This window comes from Equus asinus, chromosome 2 (assembly GCF_041296235.1).
Source record: "Equus asinus isolate D_3611 breed Donkey chromosome 2, EquAss-T2T_v2, whole genome shotgun sequence".
Taxonomy (NCBI): domain Eukaryota; kingdom Metazoa; phylum Chordata; class Mammalia; order Perissodactyla; family Equidae; genus Equus; species Equus asinus.
The window spans coordinates 88,661,382-88,683,808 of NC_091791.1; the positions used below are offsets into that span (position 1 = coordinate 88,661,382).

General features: G+C 52.3%; 1 protein-coding gene and 1 long non-coding RNA gene across 20 annotated transcripts in view; one reads left to right on the forward strand and one right to left on the reverse strand.

Annotated features, from left to right (window-relative positions):
• The window catches only part of ARHGAP22 (Rho GTPase activating protein 22), a 191,464-nt gene that overhangs the window by 154,710 nt on the left and 14,327 nt on the right, over positions 1–22,427 (forward strand). For 10 of the 18 annotated variants that reach the window (XM_070493310.1, XM_044759462.2, XM_070493314.1 and 7 more), the window contains one exon: positions 7,087–7,263. The exons of 1 other annotated variant lie outside the window; for it this stretch is intronic. In XM_070493310.1, the coding sequence (XP_070349411.1) occupies positions 7,087–7,263 (177 nt within the window). Of the gene's footprint in view, positions 1–7,086; positions 7,264–18,778; positions 19,068–22,427 lie in introns of those variants that run through there. 7 more of the 18 variants (XM_070493335.1, XM_044759477.2, XM_070493319.1 and 4 more) reach the window with 2 other exon arrangements.
• Positions 7,270–22,398, reverse strand: LOC123281136 (uncharacterized). 2 transcript variants are annotated; one of them, XR_011496594.1, is made up of 3 exons: positions 19,486–22,398; positions 18,352–18,406; positions 7,270–16,064 (listed from the first exon to the last, which is right to left on the reverse strand). It is a non-coding gene; the product is annotated as an uncharacterized lncRNA (long non-coding RNA). The 2 variants fall into 2 exon arrangements; XR_011496595.1 differs by lacking the exon at positions 19,486–22,398 and adding an exon at positions 18,929–19,053.

A 22,427-nucleotide genomic window follows, 5' to 3' on the forward strand; every position in this document is an offset into this window, starting at 1 on the left:
AGTGAATTTGGAAACCATCGGCATGTGGGTGGCAGTTAAAGCCTGGAGACTGGCTGAGCTCACCCGAGAAGAGTGTGGATCAATGTGGGGCCGAGGGGAGGGAAGGCCAGGTGGCTCCCAGCTGTCTGTCTTGGGCCCCTGGCTGCCCAGCACCAGGACGGGAACCCAGGAGGACGCTGGTGTGGTAGACAAGGTGGTGATGATTTTCAGATAAGCCGTGTTGTGCCTGTGGGACGTCACACAACTATGGGATTCTGAAGGTCATTGAGACCCATGGGCAGTATAGATGTGGTGGTTCTGTATCAATGGTTCTCAGCTGGGGGCAGTTTTGCCCCCCCCAGGGACACTTGGCAATGTATGGAGACATTTTTGGTTGTCAAAACCTGGGAGGGAGGGAGAGGCTGCTGCTGACATCTAGTGGGGAGAGGCCAGGGATGCTGCTGAAGATCCTTCTATGTGCAAGACAGCCCCCTACCCCACCGCAATGAAGAATTATCTGGCCCCAAATGTCGATAGTACTGAGGTTGGGAAACTCTGCTCTATGCTTTGTTTAATTGAGTGTGATAATAAAAGCAAACATGGAGAGAGTGCTGGCTAGATGCCGGGCGCTGAGCTGAGGGAATATCTCATTTCATTCTCCCAGGAAGGTGGGTTCCTTCATTTTCTTCACGCTAAGGGGTGTGACTCTGACATTTGGGGAAGTTAAGTCACTGTGCTCCCCCTGGTGGAGCTGAGGGTTGACCCCAGGTTGGGCTGTAAGCACTGTTCAAGAGGGCCTCCAATGCTGTGATATGTGGCGGGATGGGACAGAAACCCAGTGGCCACACAGACTGGTTAAAAAGAGAAGAGGGAAAAAACCAGAAAGAGTAGCAAGAGACCTTCATGTTTCATGATAAATTTCATTCTGAAATAGTTGCTGTTATAATTTTTTTCTTTAACTGAAGCTAATACTCATCCTTCGTAAGTAACAGAGAAAAAGGCAAGCATAAACAATTGAAGGCTGCAGAAATCCCAAAACTTGTCTTAATGACCCATTTTGTCTTCCTTGCATTCCCCTCCTCTGCCGCAGAAGAGGTTTCATATTGCAAAAAGAGAACCAGTTTAGAGGTGAGCAAACCTGGGTTTGAATCCTGGCCCCTCCACTTGTTGGTTTGTGAGCTAAATTTTTAACTTCTCCAAGCCTCAGTTTCTTCATCTGTAAAATGGGGTCGATGACATCCCTTCCTGGAGTGTTTATGAGGACACAATGTGACTGTGCGTGTTAAGCATCTTGCACCGTGTTTCCCACACAGTAGGCTCTTAGAATTGGTAGTAGGACTTTTACTTCTGGACAAGATGGAGCAATAGAGACCAATTTACTTTCCTGCCTGAAACAGCCAAAAAAAAAAAGACAAATAATATGAAACAGTGTTTTTCAAGGTCCTAGGCATTAGGCAATGAAGAAGTGTGACCCTCAAGAGATGGGAAATAAATGAGGTGAACCCTACACAGGCCCCAGCTTACTGCTTTGAGAAAGTTTCCAGGCTGTGATGGAGGAAGGGGAAAGCCAGGCGGAGCCCATTGGACTCCATGAGTTAAGGAGACAAAGCTGAGAGACAGGGAGACCAGAGCATCTAGAGTTTTCAGGATAGAATACCAAGGAGAAAAGAGCAGCTCAGAAAGGAAACTCCCTGGAGAACTCATCATCACATGCATGTGAGGAAATTCCCTGAGGCTGAGGAAGAAATCACTAGAAAGGAATAGAGGCAGCAGTGCCCACTGTGACACAGGCCTGGGAACCGTGCCTTTTCTCACTTGCCGTAAGGAAAACCTCATGACTCATAGGGCATTGCAAAGAATACACAGCAGGGGAATAATTAGCTCTATACTGAGCACTCTGGACCACCTAATAAATCTTAGGAGCAAAATCTGTAAGGATCAAACTTTTTCCAAGTAACCCAACTTCATCCCAGAAAATGGCTCAAGAATACTTACAGGATTACAAAAATATCCAGCACCCAACCATTTAAAAATCACAATGTCTGGCGCCTAATCAAAAATATCAGGAATGCAAAGAAGCAGGAAAATATGACCCATAATGTGGAGAAAAATCAGTCAACTGAAACCAACCCAGAAATGACACAGATGTTAGAATTAGCAGAAAGAGACATGAAAAGTTTTATAACTGTATTCCATATGTTCAAAAAATTAAGTAGAGACATGAAAGATTAAAGAAAAGGACCCAAATCAAACTTCTAGAGATCAAATCTATAATGGATGAGATGAAAAATACACTGGATAGGATTAATGGCAGGTTAGACAGAGAAGATGAAAAGATCAGTAAACTTGAGGATGTGGCAACAAAAATCATGTATTAGTTTTCTATTGCTGCTGTAACAAACTACCGCGCACTTAGTGGCTTGAACAACACAATTTATTATCTCATTGTTCTGTAGGTTAGAATCTGACATAGGTCTCAGTGAGCTCACATCAAGGTGTCAGCAGGGCTAAGTTCCTTTCTGGAGGGGGGAATACATTCTCTTGACTTTTCCAGCATCTAGCAGCTACCTGCCTTCCTCAGCTCCTGGCCCCCTTCATCCATCTTCAAGGCCAAAAATGGTAGATCAAGGCCTTCTCCCACCACATCAGTCCTACCGTTATTGTTACATTTCTCTCTGACTCTCCTTCCTCTGTTTTAATAACTCTCATGATTACATTGGGCCCATCCAGACAATCCAGGGTAATCTCCCTATGTTCAGAGCAAAGAATATTACTAGTGATAAAGAGGTCATTTCATAGTAAAGGGGTCCATTCATCAAGAGGACATAATCCTAAATATTTCCTCTCCTAATAACAGGGCTTTAGATTAGGTGAAGCAAAAACTGATAGAAATGCAAGGAGAAATAGACAAATCTACACTTATCATTGGAGATTTCAATAATCTCTCAATAGCTGATAGAACAAGTAGACAGAAAATCAGTAAGAATGTAGAAAATTTGGACAACTCTATCACCCACTAGACCTACTTTAGAAAACACTCCGTGTAACCAAAGCAGAATAATTTTTCTCAGTGCACACAGAACACTTACCAAGATAGACCATATCCTAGGCCAAAAGCAAGTCTTAATAAATTTAAAAGGCTTCAAATCATACCACATATGTTTTCTGGCCACAGTGGAATTAAATTAGAAATCAAAAACAGAAAGACTTTTGGGAAATTTTGGAAAATTCCCCCAAGTTTAGAAACTAACACAATTCTGAATATCCTATAGGTCAAAGAAGAAATCCAGAGTGAAATTAGAACAGCTTTTGAGCTGAATTAAAATGAAAATACAACATACCAAAATATGGGGGAATGCCCTAAAGCAGGACTTTTAGGGGACAATTGTAGACTAAACACTAAGAAACTAGAAAAAGAGCAAATTAAACCCTAGTTAAGCATATGAAAAGAAATCACAAAGATCAGAGTGGAAATCAATGAAATAGAACACAAGCTGGCAAACCGTGACCTGTGGCTGGCCCCCTCTGTTTGTAAATGAAGTTTTACACAAACACAGCCTTGCTCTTTCATTTGCATATCGCCTATGGCTGCTTTCTGGCTGCAACAGCAGAGTGGGTAGTTGTGGCAGAGACCATATGGCCTGAAAACCTAACATATTTACTCTCTAGCCCTTTAAAAAAATTTTGCTAACCAGAAAAACAATAGACTAGGTCATTAAAATAAAAAGCTGGTTTTTTTGTGATTATTAAAGTTGGTAAGCCTCTGGCAAGGACAGATCAGGAAAAGAAGAGAGAAGACATAAATTACCAAAATCAGAAATGAGAGAGGTGACATCACTATAGATTCTTCATCTATTAAAAGGATGATAAGAAAATATTACGAACAACTTTACGCCAATAAATTTGACAAGTAGGTGAAAGAGACAAATTCTTTGAAAGATACAAACTACCAAAGCTCACTAAAGAAGAAATAGACATATATATTAAAGAAATTTGAATTTGTTATTCAAAACCTTCCTACAAAGAAAACTCCAGGCCTAGGTGGGTTCACTGGTGAATTCTACCAAATATTTAAGGAAGGAATAATAGCAATTCCACACAAACTCTTCTAAAAATATTGAAAAGGAGGGAATACTTACCAACTTATTCTGTGAGGCCAGCATTACCCTGATTCGAAGACCAGACAAAGACATTATAGGAGGAGAAAACTGTAGACCAGTATCCTTCATGAATAGAGATGAAAAATTCTCAACAAAATTTTAGCAAGTTGAATCCAACAATACATAAGAAGGATACTACGTCATAGCCAAGTGGAATTTATCCCAGAAATGCAAGGTTGGTTTAGTATTTGAAAATCCATCAACATAGTTCATCATATTAACAAACTAAAAAAAAAAAAAAAAAAATCAGGTGATAATCTCGATAGATACAGAAAAAGCATTTGACAAAATCTGTTTCTGATAAAAACCCTCAGCAAACTGGGAATAGAAGAGAACGTCCTCAGCCCGAGAACGGACATCTACAAAAAACCTACAGCAGGTATACTTAACGGTGAAAAACTGAATTCTTTTGCCCCAAGATCAAGAACAAGACGAGGATGTCCACTCTCACCACTTCTGTTCAACCTTGTATTTGAGGCTCTAGTCAGTGCAACTGATGAGAAAAGAAAGAACAGTCACCCAGATTGGAACGGAAGAAGTAAAATGGTGTTTATTTGCAGACGGCATGATTGCCTATGTAAATACACCAGCAAGTCAGTGGAGAAAGGATAGTCTGTCCAACAAATGGTGCTGGAACAACTGGGCATCCGTATGCAAAAGGAGGAACTTCTATCCACACCTTGCATCGTATCCAAAAGCTCACTCATAGACCTAAATGTAAATCCTGAAACTATGAAACTTCTAAAAGAAAACCTAGGAGAAAACTTTTATGACTTTGGGGTAAGCAGAGATTTCTTAGAACACCAGAAGCACGCTCAATAAAAGAAAAAAATCGATAAATTGGGCTTCAGCAAGATTAAAGACTTCTGGAAATTAAAAACAGTGGAAATATGCTGTTAAGAGAATGAAGAGCAAAGGCACAGACTTGCAAAGCATATATCTGATACAGGGCTTGTATCCAGAATAAGCAAAAAACTCTCAAACTCAATATGAAAAAAATGAACACCCCATTTCAGAGATGAACACAAGGTTTCAACAGATATTTCACCGAGAAGATACGCAGATGGCAATTAAGTACATAAAAAGATGTCCAACGTCGTTAGTCGTTTGGGAAATGCAAAGTGAAACACAGTGCTGTCCCCTTGCCCACCCACTGGAATGGCTAAGGTAAAAAGACTGACCCCACCAAGTGTTGGCGAGGAAGAGGAGGAGCTGGAACCCTCAGACGCTCCCGCTGGGGATGCAACGTGGTGCAAACACTTTGGAAAACAGTTTGAGGCAGTTTCTTAAGGAGTTAAACATAATATATAAAAGTATACGTACATGAAAATACTAAAAAGCTCAACGTACAGGCTCAGAGCCCCAGGAGGGCAGGACTAGGCAGGGGCACAGCTGGACGTGAGGGCGTCCGCCAGCCTCTGGGCATGGCGGATCCAAGTTTGGTGGGAAACTTATATGCAGCTTATATGACTTGAGGGGCCCCTCTTTAGAAAAAAGAATTCAAAAATGAGAAATTCATACTAGGTACAGAAGTGAGTATTTAGGACAAACGAGTATCCATGACAAATTCTTGGAGCCAGGGGTCGCCAGGTCTCTTCTGAGTCATCTTGAGATTCAAGAAAGCTTACCCAGAGAAGCTTCTTGGTGGCATCCGGCTTCCTCTGCCCACCTGTAGCACTCAGGGATCCCAGCCTGAGAGCCCTTGTGGTCTGGGGCCCTAAGGATGCAGAGCCACTGTCCTGCTTGGTGGCAGCGCCCACACCCCGTGAATGATCACGGCAGCTGAGCCAGCCTTTGCTGTCAGCAGCCCCATGCCCCCTTTCTCCCAGTAGCCACGTGGGCCCAAAGGAGCAGGGCTGTGTGTGTAGCGAGGGACTCCACAAGGGCCTGCAGTCTTGTCTCCTTGCTCTCCATGCGCCAGCCTGCCGAGCCTCCTCAGTTTCAGTGGCCTTGCTGTGACCACTGTCAGATGGACCAGCCTCGTTTGTGGGGGTGATGGGAGTGTGGAATGGTCAGAGCCCAGATGAAAGACTTCTAAGAGGGCAGGTGTGTCTGTCAGCTTTGTTCATTTAAGCATCACCAGCTTCTAGAAGAGTCCCAGGCAGGTACCAGGCACTCAGTAAGCACTTGTTCCTGTCGGGTCTCCATGGCTGGGCTGCAGGTCTGGGTCCCACAGTTGTCCCTCACTGCCGTCCCACCCCCCTGGGAACACGGGTCCCTGGGCCCACAGCCCACCAGCAGATGGCCCTGGGTTACGGTCTGAAGCTATGGGACCTTAGGCAAGGACGTAGGTGAATTACATATTAAGGGATGTTGGGAGGGGGGAGTAAAGACAAGATCATTCTTGAAAATCCCTTAAGTTGCCTATAAAGTTCAGTATAAATGGTTTTATGTACATCCCAAAGATTAATTAAGCGTCTAGCTGTGAGCGGGGACAGGTGGAGAATTCTGGAGCATTTGCTCCATCCTGGTTTAATATCAAGCCTCTGTAACATGAATACCTATGGAGAATGGGCTCTCGTCTCTAGGCTGGGGAGGGCAGGCTGCACGGTCAGAGCCTGAGTTAAAAACCCAGTGACATTGAACTGCACCCTCAAGATGTATCGATTGAAAACAAAACACACAGCGGGGCTACCCTGGGTACCAAACTTCTCCGACCTGGCCTCAGATCTGCATGCCATGGTTCTCCTAGTGCCCCAGGATGCTTTTAATGATTTCTGTTTTGATACAGAAAAAAGAAAGCAAGACTAAGGGAGAAAAGAGAAAACCAGGAAGGGTCCAAAGACAGACGTGCGTGCTGTGAGGGGTGGGCTGCAAAGACAGAACCAAACAGCAGGCTGTGGCCTCTCACTGGGCAGGGGCGCGGTGGGGAGCCCCTGGGGTGGGGTGGGCCTGGCCGGAGGCCGACCGGGAACCCACAGTAAGCCTGTGTCTCCCTGTCTTGCAGGTGGTACCGGGGAGCGGGAGAAGGTGCCGGCCAGCCCCGAGGCGCTGCTGCTCATGGCCAGCTCCCAGCGTGACATGGAGGACTGGGTGCAGGCCATCCGCCGGGTCATCTGGGCCCCGTTTGGCGGAGGTACTGCCCGTAGCTCGCATGCTCACCCTCTAGAACCCTTGCCTTCAGGTAATCATGCCCTCTGCCCCCCTCTGAGCCGCACGACCCCTCTCCCTCGAGACTCACTGGCCGTGTCCCCTGCTGCTTCCCGCAGGCTGGCAGTGTCGTCCTCGTCGCCTGCCAGCCCTCCAGGTCCCCAAGCAGACCCTGGCAGGGGCATCGGGGCTTTTCAAAAATATGCCCTCCTCCCACCAGAGTCCTGTCGTCTCTGTGTACTTGCCTCCCTGCGTCCAGACCCCTGCTGGACACTGGGTTTGTGCAAGGTGGTCTGCACAGTGGCCAGACATGGGCCACATGCTCTAGGGGGTCATATCAGTCCTCTAGAGACCATGTCCCACCCTCTGCTGTGCCTTGCCACAGCCCTGCCTTCAGAACCCACGCCCGGTCCCTGATCAGAAAGAACGGTTGCTGTTCACTCACTTCTGCTTTATTCGAAGCACTTACTGGGCGCCTAAAGTGTACCAGCTTGTATCCCAGGTGCGAGGAATTCAGTGGTAAACAAAAGAGGATGCCTAGGCCTCCCCTCCATTGTCCTGCGGGAGACAAGAGAGGCAAGTAAAGGTGTCATGTGATGTCCAGTAGTGAGAAACCAGTCATGGGAGCCAGGGGAATGCTGGGAAGAGCAGCAGGCAAAGGGACCAACAGGTGCAAAAGCCCTGAGGTGGGGATGAGTGATGGGAACATGAGGAATCTCAGGAAGGCCAGTGTCTCTGAGGGATTGAGGACAGGAGAGTGGAGGAGCTGAGGTGAGAGCAGTCGCCGACATGGGGGCATTTCAGACTTTTTTCTAAATTTGTGGAGCACCAGGGAAGACCAAACAGGAGACAGACACAGTCTGACTTAGATTTATAAAAAGATCCTCTAGCCACCACGTGAGGGGTGGACCGTGGAGAGACAGGAGTGGACGCAGCAGGCTGGGGCAGTCGTGCAACAAGAGGTGAGGGGGTGGAAGCTGGCGTGGGGGTGGAGGAGGTGGTGGTGCAGAGTGGTCAGCTGCAGGTGTGTTCTGAAGGCAGAGCTGCTGGGCTTTGCTGACGGTGTAGACACGGGCGCCAGAGAAAGGAACGATGACTCGCAGCAGCGTGCGCGGTTGCCATCTCTGTAGGTTGGTGTCCGTGTGAAATCATCACGAAAAGAGCTTTCAGGAGGGATCACCATGCTGGTTGGGCCAGGGCCACCAAGTCCCTGTGGATAGTGGACACCAGGGACCTTCAGACTGGCCAGGTTCTGTCCACATGGCCGTGATGTCCTCCCTCTCCCCATGCAGTGTTGGACTGGCGTGTCTTCTAGGCAGGGGCAGGCCCTCAGCTCTGGGGGCTCAGAGCCCATTTCTGGATCCTGCCTCCCCCGCAGGCTGCGTCCCTTCCGCCACCCCTCCCCTCGCCGGCTCTCCTATCCCATTCCTGGCTGTGGCCCGCCTGACCACCCTTCGTAGAACCATAAATCCCTCATGTCGAAGGTCAATGTAACTTTGAAAGTCGGAATTTTCTCCTGGGCTTCATAAATGGCCTCACACTGTTAACCGTGGCCTCTCTACCCCTTGATGGTTGCAGCAGCTTTGACACACGGCCCCAACTTAATGGCCTTGGAAGACCCGAGCCCACCCAGGGATTTCTGCAGCCTCCAAGGGCTTCCTTTGGTGCAAGGTGTTGGCAGGTGAAGCGACGGAACAGAACAGAGCCCGGAGCAGGCTCCCATGCATCTGGACTCTAGTTTATGACAGGTGGCACCTTGAGCACCGGGGAATGGAGAACATCATCGACATCTTGGGGTGGAGAAAGATGCCTTAAATGAGTTGCAAAAAGCACTCATCTTTTAGGAAAAGATTGATGCAGTTGTACTAAGAAAATGAAGAGCATCTGTTCTTTAAAGGATAGATTAAGAAAATGAAAAGACAAGCTATAGATTGGAGAAGGTCTTTGGATCACGTAGAACCATTACAGGACTGCCTCCTCAAACTCCCGCAGATCAGGAAGGCAAAGACAGACAGACCAGGAGAAACATGGGCCAGAGCCTTCAACAGGCACTTTGCCAAAGAAGAAATGCTCAGCGAACATGGGCAGTGGTGTTCAACATCATTAGGAATCAGGGGAATGCAAATTAAATCACAACGCAATACTTCTATTCACCCACCAGCATGACTAAATGAAACGACCGATGGTTCCAAGTGGTGGCGAGGATAGAAGGCTATAGACACGTGCATATATGGCCGGGGAAGTTGTTTGACGGCATCTGCAAAAGTCGATGCTGTGTCCCAGCGGCCTCCAGATAGAAACGTGCGCACAGGTACGCCAGAGGACTCGTTCCTGTCGGATGTTCACAGCAGCCTTATTTACAATGGCCTGACACTAACCAAGCATTTAGCAATGGATAAATAAATACGATTCATTCGTGCAACAGAAAACTCTACGACAGTGAGAATGAATTAACCACAGCTCACCCAACAGCATGCACGATTCCCAAAAACATATTGTGGGACTAGGGTAGCCCAATAAAATGCTAGATGATTTCATTTATATAAAGTTGAGGAACGGGGCAGAAGGAAACTATATTCCTTATGGATGGATAATTAGGCAGCAGAAATATAAAGACAAGCGAAGAAATGAAGGCCATGAAAATCAGGGCTGTAGTCACAGTTACACGGGTGTTTGTTTTACAGTAAGGAGTTCATCTGTACGTATGGGCCTTAAGTACTTTTCTGGATGTGTGCATATGTCACTATATAAAAGATAAAAAGTAAATAAAAGAAAGAAGAGAAACTAAAGGTCAAAGAAGCTAAGTACTTTGCCCAAGCTGGCACAGCTAGTCAGGGAGCCAAGCTGAGAAACACAGGCGGTTGTTCTGATCCCAAAGGCCGCGCTTTGTCCCAGCCCCTGCAGGGCACTGTCGCACGCGGTCTGTCTGCACTCAGTGAGCTGGCCCACACATCCATCTGTGTCTCCCTCCCACCCTCCCTCCAGCATCCCAGGTAGAACTCAGCTTCGCCCCTCCCCCGGGCCCCCCCAGCATTTATCGAACTTCTCAGGCTGTGTGCTGTGTGCAGAGGAACTTGCAGGAATTAACACAGGAACCATCATCAAAGGCAAAAGGCTCTTATCTCCCTCCCACCAGAGGTGCAGAGGAAACACAGCCATTTGGGGTTAGCGGGGCAGGCGTGTTGGGGCAAGCCCGGGCACTCGCAGGTGGCTCTGCTGGCCGCTGCAGGGTTCCTGGCAACGCTGGTATTATCCGGGGTCCCCTGGAAAGGAGCCCTGGAGAATCCGTCCTTCTCTCACTGCTGAATAACAAGCCTGCCAGCACTTTCAGCCTTGTTTGTTCTGGCAGAGAGCAGGCCACCTCCAACAGACACAACCAGGCAGTGTGCCCACTGCAGTCCTGGGGGAGCCCGCCATCCCCACAAAGAAAACGGGCCAGGCCGGCCGTCAGGGAGCCTGCTGCTGATGGCCTGCCCAGGGATGGCCTGCCCAGAGGGCCTCTTGTCTGGGCATTCATTCATTCATTCATTGAGCCAGGCAGTCGTTCACTCAAGAATGTGTCCTAGGGGCTGGCTTGCAGCCGTGAGCAGGATGGACGAGGTCTCTGCCCTCATGGGGCACACTTTCTAGTGGAGGAGATGAATCACAAACAAGATCGGTAAGCCCATCGTAGGGTAGGTGGTGATGAGCTCACTGGAGAAAGACAAGGGGGGCAGGGCAGTGGGAGTGATGGGGGTCCAAGGTAGTGACATTGGAGTCAAGGAGACGAAAGGGTGGATTACACAGATATCTGGGCCGGAGCAGAGCTGTCTGTGAAGGGGGAGGGCAAGCAGGTCAGAGAGGGAACCAGTGGTAGAGGGAGAGGGCCTTGTCTCCGTGATGACCGGCTTTTCCTCCCAGTGAGGTGTTCTCTTGGCGGGTTTTGAATAAAGCAACAGAGCCTGACTCTGGTTCTAACAGGATCCCTCCGGCTGCAACGTTGAGAATAGATGAAAGAGGGCAAGGACGGAAACAGGAAGCCAGTTAGGAGCTCAGCAGACAGCAATGCAGGTGAGAGCTGAGGGCGGCTTGGCCCAGGATGGGGTTGAGGATGAGAAGTAATTGAATTCTTGGTGTATTTTGAAGATAGAGCCAGTAGTGTTTCCCCACTGGAGTGGAAGGAAGGTGTACGAGGATGAGGGAAGTCACGGGTAAGTCCAAGAGGTTTGATCTCAGCCCCTGGAAGGATGGGTTAGCCGTTAACGAACATGAGAAAGACTAGAGCAAGTGCACTTGCTTGGAAGGAAGACAGAGTTCCCTCTGGGGCTTGGTCTGAGATACCTGTTGGAGGCTCAAGCTTAGATGTCAAGCAGCCAGTCAGACATTTCAGTCCAGAGATTAGGGAGGGGACTGGGTTGGAGAGAGAATTTGGGGGCCATCGACATATAGATGGGGTTGAAGCCACGAGGCTGGATGGGGCACCACAGAGCACGTGCAGGGACAGCAGAGGACCAGGGCGAAGCCCCAAGCTGCTCCCCAGCAAGTGTCAGGGTGCAGAGGAGGAGCCAGCGCAGGGGGCTGAGAGGGAGAGCCAGTGAGGGAGGGGAGCAGGACAAGTGGGGCCTCTGAGCCGAGCGGAGAGAGCGTGTAAGGAAGAAGGGTAGTGATGAGCTGCGCGTGCACTGCCGAGGGGCCAACCAGAGGAGAATGGATGCTGAGTGCGGTTCACTGGTGACTTGCACTGGCTGGTTTTGAAGTGCTGGGGAGAAAGCCTGAAAATAGTGTGTAAGAGGAGGGGAACTGGAGTATGGGGATGGCCAACCCTTTCAGGAAGTTTGCTGTCAAGAGAGAGAGAAATGGGACAGTAGCTGGATGGGGAGGTGGGGTAAGAGAGGGATTTGTTTATTTTTTTTTTAAGTTGGGAGACAAAACAGCAATGTAAAAGATTGAGAGAAAGAGAGTTGCTGGAGCACCAATATCTCTTGTGGATATAGATGCAAAAATTCCCCACAGAATACTAACAAATTGAATCCGGCAATGTATAAAAGTATTATAGACCATGACCAAATGAGATTTATCCCAGGAATGTAAGGGTGGTTTAACATCTGAAATCACATAATGTAACATCTCAGTAGAATAGAGGACAAAAACCACATGACCATCTCCATAGACTCAGAAAAGGCATTTGATAAAATCTGCACCTTTTCCTGATAAAAACACTCAGCAGTCTAGGGATAGAAAGAAACTTCCTTAACCTGCTAAAGGGCATCTACACACAACCGAGAGACGACATCACACTGGTAGAGAAAGACTGGATGCTTTTCCTCCAGGATGGGAAGAAGACAAGGATGCTTACTTTCACTGGCTCTATTCAACATTGTACTGGAGGTTCTAGCCAGAGCAATTAGACAAGAAAATGAAATAAACACATCCAGACTGGGAAGGAAGAAAGAAGTGATAGGATCTCTGTTTGCAGATGACATGATCTCACATATAGAAAACCTTAAGAAATCCACTAGAAAACTACTAGAACTAGTAAAAAATTCAACAAGATTGCAGGAGACAAGGTCAGTATTCACAGCCAGTTGTATTTCCATACAGTCTTTCAGTTGGCAACGTGCAAATGGAAGATGAAATTAGGCAGACTTCATCTAGCACAGCACCCAAAAGAATAAAAGGCTTAGGAATGAATTTAGCAAAGGAAGTACAAAACTTAATACTCTGAAAATTGACAAAACATTGTGGAAAGAAATTTAAAAAGACGTAAATAAATGGAAAGACATCCCATGTTCATGGACCAGAAGACTTGATATTCTGAAAAGCCTGCAAGCCCTGGAAGGTGGGTTTCATGTTCACAAGAAGGTGCGTAACAAAGCCAGTTGCGTTGAAGTGTGAGAGGATTTTGAATAGAGTGAGCACAGGTTTCGCCACCAGCCTGTGGTCTGGGTGTGATATGGCTCTGCCCCTTGCTTGCTGTGTGATGCTGGGCACCCTACGTACCCATTCTGTGTCCTTGTTTGCAAAATAGGAATATGAATATCTTCTTTGCAGGACTGTCATGAGAATTAAGAGAGAAAATGGGTGCAGAGGGCTCAGCCCTCTCTCAGTACTAAACAGTCCTCATTCATTCAACAAACACTATGGAGCATGGGCCACGTGCAGGCAGGGCGCAGGGAAGAAAAGAGAACAGCCAGAGCTGCCATCCTACTCCCCAAGACAGACAACAGCACGGAAAGTCAATCGTGAGGCGTGGAGCAGTGTTCTCAGACGTCCGCTGGCATCGGCATCCTGCAGAGGAAGGGTTGTAAGAGAGCCCGCTGGCTCCACGCATGGGGTGTCCAGCTCCCTCCGATGGGGCCCTGGAATGTGTATTTCTCACCGTGAGTTCCCAGGTGCTGCTGCTGCCGCCACTGGGCTAGGCCTCACGTTTTGAGAACCACTGTGCTTTAGGAGGTGGTGAGCGTTCCTGGAAGAAAAACAGTAGAGCAGTTTGCAATATAGTAGTGAGGGCAGGCCCGACGAGAGAGGGACCTCCAGACCAAGGCTTGAAGAAGGAGAGAGGGAGCCAGGAGGAGGTCCGGTGGAGGCGTGCCGGGCCAGCAAAGGCAGAGAGCCTCTGATGTGGTCCTGAGCCAGCACAGAGGCAGGGGGTCTGGGGGGAGTGAGGGACCAGGTGAGGCGGGAAGGAGCCGATGGAAGAGGCCTCGTGGGCCCTGTCGGGACTTGGGACTTTACTCCTCGGTGAAGGGGGAGGGGCACTGGAGGGATTTGTTAAAAGGACCCTCTGACTGCTGACCAGAGAGGGACAGGAGCCGTGTCTACAGCAATCCAGGAGGAGACAGGGCACTTTCACTGTTGGGTGGGGAGTCGAAAGTGGTCAGATTCCAAATGTGTTGTGAGAGGAGGACCCACAAGGTTGCTGGATGTGGGGGTGAGAGAGAGGGAGCAGTGAAGGGACTCCAGTGGGTCTGGCTGAGCAACCGAAGGACAGACTTGTCATTCACCAGGAGGGGAAGTCTCAGCGCAGGGTGGGATGGGGGGTTGGAGACTGTGGCCACACCGTAGCTCGGTCTGAACCCGAGTGGGTTGAGATGCCTGTTAGTCCATGAACCAGCCCAGCTGCTGAGTGGGCAGCTGTGCAGGAGTCCAGGCGGCTGCGGGGCTGGGGTTCGTGCTCAGTAACTACCCTCCCTGCCAGCCCTGGCACAGCCCAGCAAAGCCCGCAGGCTGTTCGTCCCAGCCTGACACGCAGCAGCACAGAGCAGCCATCCCCGGCAAGGAGCCAGGCCTGGGAATGGTGTCCCAGAGTGACCGCCCTGTGCTGGGAGGGATGTGAAGGGCCAGGCGGCTGGCCTGCTGTTGTCCTCAGTGCCTTGCTGCCCCAGTCTGGGGGTGTGGCTCTCACAGGCTTCTGGACTTTCCTCTGACCCCCTGGAGTCAGCTCTCCTGCCCTCACGTTCCTAAGAAATCATGGGGGGAAGGAGGGCGGGGGGACGAATGCAGCTTCCAGAGGCCACAGGGCAGGACACTTGACATGGAGAAAACCCTAGCCTCGGGACAACTTGCAGGAACACAAAGCAACCTTGTCAGGCCAGCTGGGCGCTGTCATTGTTCACTGGCATGACATCTCCAAGCCCTCAAGCGACAGTCAGTTTCAGAAGGAAAGGTCCCTGGCCCCAGCCCGGGCTGCAGTGGTGGAGCCCGGGGTCCTAGGGGACCACTTCTCCCCAGTGCTGCTTGCTCCGTATCTCAGCTCTTCTGGGAGATTCAAGAAGAGAGAGTCTTATTTCCAGATCCCCTGAAAGTTGACCTGCCAGGCTGGCAGGCTCAGGCCTTTCCCAGTGGCCCTTTCAAAAGAGGAGAGAAAGGGCTGTTGCTGACCTGGGCTGGGCTCTGGTCCCTATGCCAGCAGAAGGAGCCCTTGAGCCTGATTCTGGTGCCTTGGTGCATTCTCATGGGCCCTGAGGGTCCACATGCGGGTGGTGGAGGAGATGCCCCCAGGGGCCTTGGACCCTGTCCAGGCCCCAGGCTCACAGAGGGCACATCTGGCCTCTTTGGGACATCTGGGTCAGTTCACAGCACCCCTGGCGGGCCCCAAGGCTTCTCCCTGCAGTGCCCCATGAGCCTGTGAGCTTGGATCCCCAAGGCAAGGGAAATAGCTGCAGCCACAGACCCCAGGGACAGGGTGGCCAGCGAGCCTGGGGCCCCTGGCCAGGCGAACGGAGGGGAGGGGCAGCTGCCTTCTCTTAGGGAGCCAGGCAGCCAGCAAGGGGGCCGCTCCCCACTGCTTCCTGCAAAACTCAGGCCACTAGCTGTTCAGTGGTCTTTGACCACCTCGCTGGACCCTTCAGTCCTCCTTCCCTCCCAGCAGCTGTGACGAGAAATGCACCATCAGCGTGGTGGCCTGGCTTCAGTCTTTGCTGAGTAGAGCTCAGATCCCAGGGCCGGAAGAGCTTGTCGTGTTCGTTATACAGACGCGGCCAGTGGAGGGTGTGTGCCAGCAACGCTGTGCGCTGCCCCGTGACCCCGGCCACAAGGGGAGAGTTGGGCAGAGGTAGCGACTCACCAGAACAGCTCATGTTTGCTCAGCGTGTCCCTGTGCCGTGCTCCACGTACCGACTGACCCTCACCGGATGAGAACAGTCCCACCACAGCCCCTTTCAGGCAGGAGACTGGGCAGCAGTGGGGCCCACGTGATCTGTTCAGGGCACAGAGGAGGATGCAGGAAACCCGCATTCTCCCATGTCTGCTGCAGCTCTGAGCCCCCGTGCTGGAGGCCAGTGGCCTCCGGGGCTCCTACGGTCAGGTTCTCTGGCTCTCTGCTTCTTCCAGGCAGCCTTGGTCCTCCACATCGGTCTGAGGAAAGAGGGAGGGATCACATGCTTGCCATGTGCTACTCTTGCCAGGGGTTTGTTGTATCAAAATTATATTGTAGAGGGGGACAGAGGGGCCCAGAGAGGTTCAGCAGCTTGCCTAATAGCACACAGCAGGGCTGGGAGCAGAGGCAGCCCACCTCCATGGTGAGCCCATCCGAGGATGCTGTTGCCAGGCGAGCTTCAGAGCATCAGAGCCTCTGGACCTGAGTTATCTTAATGGGGTTCAAGGGAGCCCAGACTGGGGACAGAGGCAGTCCCTGAGGTCCTGGACCCAGCCCCCGCCCAGGGCCTGTAGGACACAGAGCTCAGGGACAAGGGCCATGCCAGCTGAAGAGCTCCCTTGTCACCAGGTGCTCATGTGAGAGGACAGACCCTCAGCCTCTCAGCAAACTGGCCCTGCCCCAGGAGGGCAGTTTCGTGACGACTTCTGCATACCCACTCCAAGCTGGGGTGGGTGTCGGCCTGACCAGGGCTTAACCTAGAGCTCGTGGTAGCAGTGCCACCAGAGTCCAGAGCCTGCAAAATGGGGGCAGCTGCAGACTTCCATGTCAGCGGAATCTGGCTGGAGGTGGAAGGGTAGAGACTAGCAGGTCTAATGTGATGACTGCACAGGCGGGGAAACTGAGGCTCGGAGAGAAGAAAGCAAGTCAGCACCTGCCCCCAGAGTAGGTGCCTCGACTGAGCCCTCGGATCCCTCTCTTTAACGTGGACAGAGTTGCTTGGACCCAGGGGCCCCAGGCCTTTTTTTTTTTTTGAGGAAGATTAGCCCTGAGCTAACTGCTGCCAAGCCTCTCTTTGCTGAGGAAGCCTGGCCCTGAGCTAACATCCGTGCCCATCTTCCTCTACTTTATACGTGGGACGCCTGCCATAGCATGGCTTGCCAAGCGGTACCATGTCCGCACCCAGGATCCGAACCGGCAAACCCCAGGCTGCCGAAGCGGAACATGTGAACTTAACCGCTGCACCACTAGGCCAGCCCAGCCCCAGGCCTATTGTGCTGGGTTTAGGGCAAGGCATTGCTTGCCTATGGCCCCCAGCACCATGAAGTGCCCTTCCCACCCGCATGTCGGCCTGAACTCTGGGAAGGGGGCACACCGAGCCCCCTCACACACACACCCCCACCCACCCGGGCTCCAGCCCTACCCCCACACTAGTCTAGGGCCCTCGCTGGCTCGCTTGCTCATTCATGGGGACACCAAAAAACTCGGTAACCAGGATACATATTTTATTGTAATATTTTTTAATGAAAAAAACCCACGGTGTTAGTTTTCTATGGCTGCTCTAACAAATAGCCACAAATTTAGTGACTTAAAACAACACAAATCTATTCACTGCCAGTCTGGAGGTCGGAGGTCAGCACTGAGCCTTATGAGGCTGAAATTGGGGTGTCGGTGGGCTGGTTCCTGCTGCGGGCTCCAGGGGACCCCCTGTTCTCTCCTCTCTCACCGTCTGGAGGCTGCCCACGTTCTTGGGTGTGGCCTCCTCATGCCACACTCTGCTTCCTTACATCCGTAGTCACACTGCCCCCTGCCTCTCTCCTACAAAGCCGGCCAGGATGGTCCAGCGCACTCTCTCCATCCTTCATGTCATCACATCTACAGAGTCCCTGTTACTAGGCAAGGGGACATCGTCACAGGTTCCAGGCATCGGGACGGGGACATCCTTGGGGAGCCATTATTCAGTCTCTCACATCCATGATGAGCAAAATATCAAACTTGTAAAGAAAGACGGGGCCCCCGGGCGGCATTAGGGTGAGGCCCTCGCACTCAGAGCCCTGCAAGGAGAGGGTTGGACCCTATCTTTATTTAAAATTGTGATAGTTTGTTCATCATGGATTTTTGGCATTAATTTGTATTTTTTTAACTATTGCCATAAAATATTTATCTTAGTTACCGAAGTTACCCCCTTAAATTTTGCCCTTGTGGCAAGTGCTTAGGAAGAGCAAGAAGAGGACCCCACTGTACACTCAGCTGTCAGATGACACCCCCCCAAGCCCCTCCCTTACAGGATTCTCCCCCCAGGCCCCTGTGGACCACCCTCCCTCCTGTCTGCTATCGCACAGCCCCAGCTGTGCTACTCTGTCCACCTGCCCTCCTGGTGTGTGCCTGAGGCTGTGTGCCCACCCCCATCCCCCACCCCGCCCAGGCCTTCACACTTTGGAAGCATGGGATTGTGGGTTATTTTCCCTGGGACAGAGTCCTACCCTGGGAAGGACATAGACTTTGCAGAAATATCATTTAGGTTTGAACTGGAGACTTGTCACTTACCTGCTGTGTGACCTTAGGCAAACTGCATCACCTCTCTGAGCCTCAGCTGCTTTGTCTGTAAAATGGGGACATTAATACTTACCTCTCAGGGCTGCACAAGACACCCTATAAGTCCTAACCACATTCCCTGGCATGGCTGTCCATGGCCCGCGTCCGGGCAGAGGGCTGGAGCCCTGAGCGCCGGCTCTGAAGCTGGCAGGCCAGCTCTAGATCTGGGCTTGGCGCTCTGCTGGCTGGGTGACCCCGACCGAGACACCTGACCTTAATGGGCCTCCATCGCCTCACCTGGAACACCTGCCTCCCAGTCTGTGGACTGGACGGGAACCCCTAAAGCGAGTCCCCCGCAAGGCGGGAGGGACCCATCCCCGGGAGCGGCCCGTACTTCTGCGGCGCCTAATAACATCGAGCATCCGGAAAAGGGGCTCAGATGCTGGAGACACGAGTGCCTCCACGGGGCTCACTTCAGGCGCGGGGTTTCGGGGACTCGCCAGGCCGGGCCCTCCCCGCATCCCCGCATCCCTGCATCCCTCTCTCCTCCCTCCTCCAGGCCCGGGGCGGGCGGCGGGCAAGACGCTACCTGCGCGCGTGCCGGGCATTCCTGCCGCCGCCCGGGCGCGCCATGGGCCTGATGCCGGCCGCGCGGGCCTCCGCCGGCTGCCGCGCCTGCCCGCCGCCGCCCTGCCGCCTGCCCGCCTGCTGCGCGCCCGCCGCCCCAGGTACGCTCGGCCCGGGCCCGGGGGAGGGTAGGGCCGGGGCGCGGGGCGCGCGCGGCGGGCGGAGAGCAGTCTCCAGCCCCGGGGGTGGGCGGCCCGCACGCACAGAGGAGGAAACTGAGTCTGGCAGGGCGCGCGGTCTTGCAAAGAATCGGCCCGCCGGCTCCGCTGCAGAGGGGACCGAGCGGGATGCGAGCCCCGGGCTGTGAACTCCAAGCCCAGTGCTTGCCCCACGTTTGCCTCCCTGGGCCTCAGGAAGGCCACCGGACACCCGGAGGCGGGGCACTGCTTCCCTGGGGCCCGGCTCGCCCTAGGCACCCCCACCCCCCGCCCCCGCCCATGATGGATGCCTCTCTGTGCCTCCCGCGCCGAGTTCAGCCTGTTGGGAGAGGGCAGCTCTGAGCCCCCCCCCCCCCAGTACCTAGAGCAGGACCGAGTACACGGGCACGAGCGCGGAGTGATGGCAGGGTAGGTTTACCCCCGTGGGTGCGTGCAAGGAGGATGCGCAGGCCGTGGTGAGGGGGAGCCGAAATGCGCGGGGCGGGGGGGGGGGGGGGGGGGGGGGAAGGGGGTGTTACCCCAAGCTTGTGATTCTCTGAGAGACTTTAGGAATTCTTTTCCTCATCGCGTTTCTTCCATGATAGTGGCTTCCCTCCTCCCGAACTGGGCAGAGTCCGAGTGTGGCCAGAGCAGGCCCAGAGGTCTCCTCTCAGGGATCAGCCCAAGAGGGAGTCCCAGTGGTCTCTCTTTCTTGCTGGGGCCCTGGGGTCAGCAGAGCCCACCCCCTGGGGCAGGAAGGGCCACATTTGTCAAGCACCTGTTTCCATGTGCCTGGTGTGCAAGGCTCTCCCACGGCTGCTCACAGCCCGGTAAAGTGACAGAGACACAGGCTCAGAGGTTGAGCACTGTGCCCAAGGTCACTCAGGACAGGGATCTGAGCCAGCTGACCCCCGGACCTGTGGCTTTCTGCTACTGCAGGGGATTCTGGGGAGAGGAGAGTGAGGGCCCCGCTTTGTCAGGGAGCAGCTGGCAGGAGAGCAGGCCCGGCCCAGCTCTGAGCCAGCTCTGAGCCATCAGCAGGTTCATCCAGAGGCAAGCAGCCTCTGCCAGCTTCCTCTCTGGTGGCAGAGCCGGTACTTTGTGGAGTGCGTGGGCTGGGACCTCGAGGAACCCGCACGCTGGCTGGGTTTCCAGGGATCTGACAAACCTGCTGGAACTGGTTCTTGGCAAGGCTCCCCCTCCGAGTCGTGCCAGGAGGGCTGAGGGAGTTCAGCGTGGATGTTCCAGGCCCTGCCAGGCTCTGGCGGAGAGACCTGGGCAAGGGGAGAGGGCAGGGGCCCCTGGGCATGGAGGCCAGGCCCTGTAGCCTGGGTGCAGGGGCGCTCCAGCAGGAGGACGGCTGGGAAGGAGGCCCTGGGCAGCAGAGCTGGAAGAATGCTTTCCCTTGGGGCTCCCCAGGGCGGCTTTCTGCAGACGGTGGGAGGGCAGCCCCCCCTGCAGCCTGCACAGGATCCCGGGCCAGGCTCCGTGCAGCCCTGCTGGGGATGTGGGGTCAGCCCGGGGCCTGGGGGACCTGGGGTCAGGGCCCCGGGGCAGCCCCTAGAGACAAGTGTGATCATCCCCGTTTTCTAGATGGAGAAACTGAGGCCCTGGAAAGGGGACCACTCGTCTCCTTAATGGCGTAGCCAGGATGCTCACCCAGACCGGTGCAGGCTAAGGCTCAAAATCTCTGTCTTTATGGCCTTTGGACTTGACCATCGCCTACCGCCTGTGTCCTGACCCCGACCACCCTCCTTCTTGCCCAGCCCACAAGTCCACACACACGTGCATGCAAGCACACGTGCATAAGCCCACACGCATGCACACCCGCACATGCTCACACTCATGAATCCACACGCATCTGTACGCACCCATCCTGCCCCTGGCACGTGGGCAGTCTCAGCCCAGTGTCCATGCAGTGCTCACAGGGTTTCTCAGTGGGCAGTTCCTCTGCCTTCTTCCTCTCTCCCTCTCCCTCATCGCTTTCTTGTCCTTTATTAAATGTTTTGGATCTTTTGCTTTCTGATTTTTTTTTTTTTGCAAGTGTTATTGAAATGTAGCATACAGAAAAGTGTACAAACCACAAGTGTACAGTTCAGTGAATTTTCTCAGGGTGAACACGGCTGGGAAAGCAGTGCCCAGGTCCAGAAACGGCATTACCAGCACCCCAGACACCCCGCAGTCCCCTTCCGGTCACTAACCCACCAGCACAACGTGTCCTGACCTGGTTTTGTAGTTCACATAGATGGAGTTGTACAGTGTGTTCTCTGGATCTGGCTTCTGCTCACAACATTTATTTTAATTTTAAAAAATTTTGGTAAAGTAGACCTAACATAAAATTTAACATCTTAACCATTTTTAAGCACACAGTTGAGCAGCATTAAGTACATTCATAATGTGCAACCTTGCCACCATCCATCGCCAGAACTCTGGCTGTCTCTGTACCAAGTAAACACTAACTCTCCGTCTGCCATCCTCCAGCCCCTGCCAACCACCTTTCTGCTTCCTGTCGCTATGATTTTGACCAGTAGTAGTCAAAACTTAGGTACCTCATAGGAGTGGACTCCTACAGTATTTTTTTTGTGACTGGCTTATTTCACTGAGCATAATGACCTCAAGGTTCATCCATACAGTAGCATCTGTCAGAATTTCCTTACTTTTTAAGACGGAATAATATTCCATTGTATGGATGAGCCACATTTTGTGTATGGTTGCTTCTACCTTTTGACTATTGTGAACGTGAGTGTACACACATCTCTTTGACGCCCTGCTTTCAGTTCCTTTGGGAATAGACGCAGAAGTGGAATTGCTGGGTGGCATGGTGATTCTGTTTTAAATTTTTTTGAGAAGTCTCCATACTGTGTTCCACTGTGGCTGCACCGTTTTGCATTCCGACCAACAGCACACAAGCCTTCCGGTTTCTCCACGTCCTCGCCAGCACCTGCTGTTTTTGCTTTTGGTCGTGGCCCTCCTGGTGGGCGTGGGGGGGATCTCACTGTGCTTTTGGTTTGTGTTTCCCTGATGACTGGCGATGTCGTCATGATTACGTTTTCACATCAGTGTGTCGTCTGTCCTGTTGCGTGAGCTGTGCCTCCTCAGCTCTCCTTGCTGTCGGGGGCTCCACGGCCCGAGAGGGTGTCTAGCCCCCTGGTGTGCGCCCGCCCAGTTTCTAATTTGCTTCTTCAGGAGGAGCCGCCTTTGGCCCTGGCAGCGCCCCTGCCCTCCGTTGCCCCAAGTGCCCGCCCACCCCCACCCCCCACCCCCCCCACCCTCCCCCCCCCGTTGCTGGGGTGACCGAGGGGGTGACGGCTCCTCTCTGTGCCC